Source organism: Cherax quadricarinatus, chromosome 6 (genome assembly GCF_038502225.1).
Source record: "Cherax quadricarinatus isolate ZL_2023a chromosome 6, ASM3850222v1, whole genome shotgun sequence".
NCBI classification, from domain to species: Eukaryota; Metazoa; Arthropoda; class Malacostraca; order Decapoda; family Parastacidae; genus Cherax; species Cherax quadricarinatus.
In genome coordinates, this window is record NC_091297.1 from 23,173,197 (window position 1) to 23,180,396 (window position 7,200).

General features: G+C 35.6%; 1 protein-coding gene across 1 annotated transcript in view; it reads right to left on the bottom strand.

Annotated features, from left to right (window-relative positions):
• The window catches only part of LOC128693733 (uncharacterized), a 6,828-nt gene extending 205 nt beyond the window's left edge, over nucleotides 1-6,623 (bottom strand). The window contains exons 1-2 of the mRNA XM_053783570.2: nucleotides 6,477-6,623; nucleotides 1-1,213 (exon numbers count right to left, since the gene is read on the bottom strand). The exon at nucleotides 1-1,213 is cut by the window's left edge and continues 205 nt beyond it. Of these exons, the coding sequence (XP_053639545.2) occupies nucleotides 800-1,213; nucleotides 6,477-6,491 (429 nt within the window). The 5' untranslated portion in view covers nucleotides 6,492-6,623 and the 3' untranslated portion in view covers nucleotides 1-799. The remainder of the gene's footprint in view (nucleotides 1,214-6,476) is intronic.
• Nucleotides 6,624-7,200: the final 577 nt, after the last annotated feature.

The following is a 7,200-nucleotide window of genomic DNA, read 5'->3' on the forward strand; positions in this document are numbered from 1 at the left end:
AAATTAAATTAGAACATTCAATATTGTTAAGTATTAAATGACATAAAAAAATCACCTTGATCACTCATTACGATTTCTGTTTGATAACTAGTCTAATATACATCCTGCTTTCGCCTGTATTCAGCATTTCTGAATTCATTAAAATCTATATTTTTTATTCCAAGCTTGTATTTATGGAGATAATTGATTCCATCTTGAAAGCGCCAGTTCCCCGACAGTCGATCTCACAGTGTGGACATTAACAGTCATGAGTAGTTTGTCCAAGCTCTGGGATCGACTGTCTGTATAGTAATGCTTCCCAAATGGAACTCAGAACCTCGATAAAGTTCAACATTACAAACGGTATAGAAAGAGTAAAAAAAGTCTCTTTTCTCAGTGTCTAGTAATTATATATCCAATTGTCTAAAACCAACCTTCTACTTGAAAATGATATAGGTATATTGATAACCAATTGGTTATTGCCAAACAATAACGATTTAAACGATTTTCGTCTTGAATTCAAAATTATAGCTCAATCAAAATAAAACTGACTGTGGAAGATCAGCAAAAATAGTTTTGTTTACATTAAACAAAAAATATGAATTCAGATTCGAAATATATAGAAACCTAATCATTATTTTTTTATACATATACTAAGGCGCTCTGAATGAGGAACTCTGAACTCATGCCATAAAATAATTTAAACATATAAGATAACCTTCATCCTCATGTACCTTCTGGTAGCAGTGATGATTTTCCATCAGACTTTGAGGTCTTGTCAACTATGTATGCAGTTTTAGGCTTCTTTAACACCTAACTATCAGTAATTGTACCAGGGGTAATTACTACCATAGTAGTACGGATAGTATGTGTTGAAAGACGGGTAGTAAAAGTCATAGCCCCTGTTAAAATAGCCGTAGGGCACATTGCCAAATCCGCCGTAAAATGGATACCCTAGGGCATACAGGTTCTTGGGTTTCTTCTCTTCTTCATTAACTATGGGTATGGAATCAGTCTCCCGCTTGCCAATGTAATGAGGAAGACCGAATCCTAATTTGTTTAGTGGTCTTAATTTGAATACTGGTGAGTAGCCACCATATACTGGTCCATAGCCTCTGTATCCGTAGCCTCGAGTTCCTAATCCGTAGCCATAGCGTGAAGTGATGGGACCCGGAAACAACCTGAAAAGCTTTTTATTCCAAGCAGTAGCCAGGGCAACTAGTAAAAGAATGATCTGCAAAGATAAAACATTCTTAATTAGTACGAAGATGACACCTTTTTTCAGAAAATTTTCATCGTAAAATGTAGCTGAGCAGCTATTGAATCCCTAAAATAAATAGACTTTAAAAATAGCTTCATCACATCACTAATTTTAATTATTGATTATTATTCTTTACTTATTTGAATGTGAATACAAAAATTGAGCTTTAAGTTACATTTGAGACTACATTAACCAAACCACTGAAACCATAAAAGATCAGTTCTTCGTTCACAAAAAAAATGGGAAAGAACTAGAATGTTGAAGTAATACAAAGTGGACTGGTCGGGAATCGAACCTCCAATACCTTAACACGCTACCCGAGAAGACCGCCAAAATTCCGAGACCCCCTAAACCACTTAAGCATGAGTGTCACATATATCAGGTGCCCAGTAGCACTGGACATGTCACTCCTGATGAGGGCACATACGTGGCTAGGGCAAGCTACAGGACTAATTTCATTATCTTCCCGTTTGCAATACCAGTTACGCGAGCAGTATACATATTAATGCATCTACGAACAACTAGTTTTAAGCTAATAACAAACTGCACTGGTCAGGAATCGAACCCCCGATACTTTAATCTGATGGAATACCTGAGAACCGAAATGTCAAAGGGGAACCTCAAAGGCATGGTAACCTTAGACCTGCAAAAGGCCTTCGATACTGTTAACCACAATATATTATGTAAGAAACTTCAAGCTATTGGTATAGGTTCTGTAGACTGGCTTAAGTCCTACCTTAGCAACAGGGGACAAATAGTCAAAATCAACAAAACGGAATCAGAACCCCTGCCGATAACATGTGGAGTCCCCCAAGGTAGTATTCTGGGTCCCTTATTATTCTTATGTTATGTCAATGAGATGCCCATCAGTGTCAAGTGCAAACTCCTACTGTATGCAGATGACAGTGCTCTGTTAGTGTCAGGTAAAGACCCACAAGATATAGCTAATGTTTTTAACACTGGAACTGGAGTCCTGCAGCAAATGGTTAGTAGACAACAAACTATCATTACACCTCGGGAAAACTGAAGCCATTCTCTTTGGCACGAAACATAAACTGAGAAGGGTAAATAATTTTAATGTCCAGTGTAATGGGGAGCCCATCACTTTTTTTTTTTTTTTTTTTTTTTTTATTCGCCGGTATTCTCCCGGCCCGGGTCTTTTCCAAGTAGTGGTGACCCGGCCTTGGCTCCCTATCTCGGGAGTGTCTCGAGACCTGAGTCTCCCATGGGAGGAGGTACAAGTACCCCCTCATCTTTGGGACCAACTGTCCCCAGGCCTAACCACAGTCCCCGCCCTCACGGGGCTCGTAGGGAGAAGCTAAGCCTCTGGTCTGCCATCTGCCTCGCCCCAAAGGGGCTCGTGGAGCTGCAGGTGATAGCAAGCTCAGTCCCTTATCACTTTGGTTTCATCAGTAAAATATCTGGGAATCCCCTTTGACCCATGCATGTCAGGAGAATTGATAGGGAACACTGTAGTAAAGAAAGCGAATGCCAGACTGAAGTTCCTGTATAGACAAGTACAGTGTCTACCTACTGAGGCTCGCAGGACCCTATGTCTAGCCCTTATACAATGCCATATGGATTATGCTTGCTCTTCATGGTACTCTGCCTTGACAAAAAAACTGAAAAATAGACTGCAAATCACCCAGAACACAATCGTAAGATTCATCCTGAGGCTGGGACCAAGAGAACATGTAGGCCAGGATGAATTACAGCAGTTGGATATGCTGAATGCTGAAGACAGAGTAAAACAACTGAAGCTAAATCATGTTTATAAAATTGCTCACGAACAGTGTCCAGAATATCTTGCTGTAAATTTTGTCAAGGTTGGGAACCAAAGCAATCATAGTACTAGGGGGAGAGAGCACAACTTTGTAGTACCCACAGTCATTGGTCAGGGTTCAAACACCTTTTATTGTACAGCAATAAAGGAATGGAACAGACTACCTGCACATGTCAAAGCCAGTCATAGCATGAACCAGTTCAAGAAGAGTGCCAAAAGGTGTCTGATGAATGTAGCTACAGAAAGGGAGGGGAATGATTTTCTATTTTTTAGCTAACATACGTGTAAATTTTACCTTATTCCTAGTAATGACCCTCGTATTGTAGATAGTCTTAATGACCCTCGTGTAGTAGATAGTCTTTTTAGTATGATAATAAGATGTTTTTTCATTATAGAATAATAAGAAAATATTATAACCTTTATATTATAATAAGGTAAAAGGACCCCAATGGAAATAAGTCACTCTGTCTGACTTTTTTGGGTTATCCCAGGTTCTCTACACATATGCTGCTATGTATGATAATTCTATGTAACTGTATTTGTGTATACTTGAATAAACTTACTGACTTACTTACTAACCGACTAGCCAGACAAAATTTCCAGATGCACTAGAGGACTTAACAATCAATGTCATAAGTCCAGTGGTGCTGTGCGCCTAATGTATGTGGCGCTGATAGTGAAGTGGTCTAGGGCATCTCAGAATTTTGGCAGGCTACTCAGGTGGCGTGTTAAAGTTTCGGGGGTTCAATTCCCCGCTAGTGCAGTTTGTTACTTGCTTAATATATATATATATATATATATATATATATATATATATATATATATATATATATATATATATATATATATATATATATGTATATATATATATATATATATATATATATATATATATATATATATATACACATTATATATATTATATATGTCGTGCCGAATAGGCAGAACTTGCGATCTTGGCTTAAATAGCAACGCTCATCTTGCCATATAGGACAAGTGAAAATTTGTGTATGCAATAATTTCGCCAAAATCATTCTGAACCTAACGAAAAAAATATATTTGATTGTGTTCGTTTAGTATTAAATTATTGTAAACGTAATTAAAATATATTTAGTTGGGTTAGGCTAAAATAAATTGCTCTTGTTATAATAAGGTTAGGTAAGTTTTCTAAGATTCTTTTGGTGCAAAATTAATTTTTTTTACATTAACATTAATGAAAAAAATATATCATTAAACGTATAAGAGAAAAATTCAAAAAGTACTTAATTTTAAATGAGTTCTTGCTAATTGACCAGTTTTACATATTCGGCACGACATATATATATATATAAATATATATAAATATATATATATATATATATATATATATATATATATATATATATATATATATATATATATATATATACATATGAAGGGTAGACAGTTTTAGCAGGGTACCTGTTAAAATAATGACTGTAATCTCTAACGTGACAAACAAGAGCATTATTTGTATCGGCACATCTAACCTTTCTCTTGTGCTCTTTAATTTTCGCCTAACTAATACCCTTCGCAGGAACCTAGTTCGTACCTCTCCTCCTGCTACTGATGCTACCGGAGTCTAGTTCACTTTTTTGCTCGTCTTCTCTCCAGTACTTTGGAGAATCTGGCCGCTCTCATTCTGACAGCCTTAAAGAGTACTAAAGAAGTGTTAGACTTATCAAAACTAATAATGTTCTTTTCCTTCATGTTAGAGATCACAGTCATCTTACTGACTGATCCTCCACTAAAACTGTCTAGCCTTCATCTAGCCTTCACAGACGCCGTCTTCTTGAACCATCCCCTATACACAACTTTCTTAATAGAATCTTAGTCCTAGCTTTGTCTCTGTAGATGTTTTCGTTTTCCATATGCTCCGAACTTAAAAATACTCGTCAGTTGACTGGACTTTATCTCCTCACCTTAACTATTCTATTTGTCTACATATATATTTTTTTTTTGCCTTTCCATTCTTCTGCCTAGGTGGGTTCCGTCCTATAATTTTTCCCCTCGTGGGCCATGAACTCTCCTACTGTGCTCCTTTTTCTCTCTGTCTTCTTAGACTACCTCCACCACCACTACTACTACTACTACTACTACTACTACTACTACTACTACTACTGCTACTATTACTACTACTACTACTACTACTACTACTACTACTACTACTACTACTACTACTACTACTGTTGCTTCACTAACACTCCTCTCTGATTCTCGCGTCACTAAACTACACTTTTCTTACTGCCGCCTCTGCTGCTGTTGCACTACTTATTCTACTACCGCTACCTCTACCACTACTACCGCTACCTCTACCACTACTACCGCTACCTCTACCACTACTACCACTACTACCGCTACCTCTACCACTACTACCGCTACCTCTACCACTACTACCACTACTACCGCTACCTCTACCACTACTACCACTACTACCGCTACCTCTACCACTACTACCACTACTACCACTACTACCACTACCTCTACCACTACTACCACTACTACTGCTACCTCTACCACTACTACAGCTACCACCACTAATACCACTACTACCACTACTACTGCTACCTCTACCACTACTACCGCTACCTCTACCACTACTACCACTACTACAGCTACCTCTACCACTACTACCACTACTACCGCTACCTCTACCACTACTACCACTCGTACAATTATACTACCACCACCGCTCGTTTTATTATATGTATGTATGTATAAGTAGTAGTAGTGCAACAGCAGCAGAGGTGTCGGTAAGAAGGAAGTAGTGGTACTGACATAAGAATCAGAGAGTGGAGTGTTAGTGACGCAATAGAAGTAGTAGTAGTATATATATGTATGTATATATATATATATATATATATATATATATATATATATATATATATATATATATATAAATATATATATATATATATATATGTATACATATATATATATATATATATATATATATATATATATATATATATATATATATATATATATATATATATATATATATATATATACTGCCTCCTTTCGTGTTTCTGTGTAACTAGTTAATGATCCAAGTCAGTCAGAGACGTCAGCATGAGTTTCAGTCTCCTGTATGGTATACATTGCCCCATATTTAGAGAAGGAGCCAAGAACATTTTTTTTTCCTAAGGATTCTTTAGAATTAATTTAGCATGTTATGTATCCACCTTGTTACTTCGTTGACTATTTTTATTCAGTTTTTATGTATTGCTGATCACTATTGACACTAAGCACGATAAATACTCGTGTATCTCCCTTTAGCGTGAGCCATTCCTTTTAAGTGCTTAACAAATGGTAATGAGATTATTTTAAAATTTAATTACTAATTTTACATTACTTTCTGTTGCAATACCAACTTCATTAGATAAGTTTATACATCTTGTGCTCATCAGAACGTCAAATAGATCTCGTACTCACCAGAAACGTCTTCATGGCTGTACTCTTCTCCTGGCAGTATAAAGATTCTTCTCCTGGGACAAGTTATATACTCCCTGATGCTACGGTGATTGCGTCCTTCGACCATGAGGAATCAGTTCAGTCAAATGCAAAGTCCTGCCGTGCCTAATTATCCTCCCAAGGACAGTCAAATGGATGGTTCCTCCACTCTTCTCTCGGTAGTGCTTACTCGTCCGTGAGTGTGTCATGGAGGGCCATTTTTCACTAATCATGCCGATTTTCTTTTACAAAATTGAATTTACATATTATTAATTAACTGCATTCTTATCTCAGCTCATTTCACTGCCTGTTCGTGTCTATGGTACACTGCCACCTTCGCTCCCAGGTTGTGACCCACAACTGTCTGCTAACTCCCAGGTACCTGTACGAACAAAAATGTATAAACAATTCGCCACTGTAACAGTACGTATATATATATATATATATATATATATATATATATATATATATATATATATATATATATATATATATATATATATATATATATATATATATATATATATATATAATATAACATATATATATATAAATATAATATATATAATATAAATATATATATATATATATATATATATATATATATATATATATATATATATATATATATATATATATATAATATAACATATATAATATATAATATATAATATATATATATATATATATATATATATATATATAT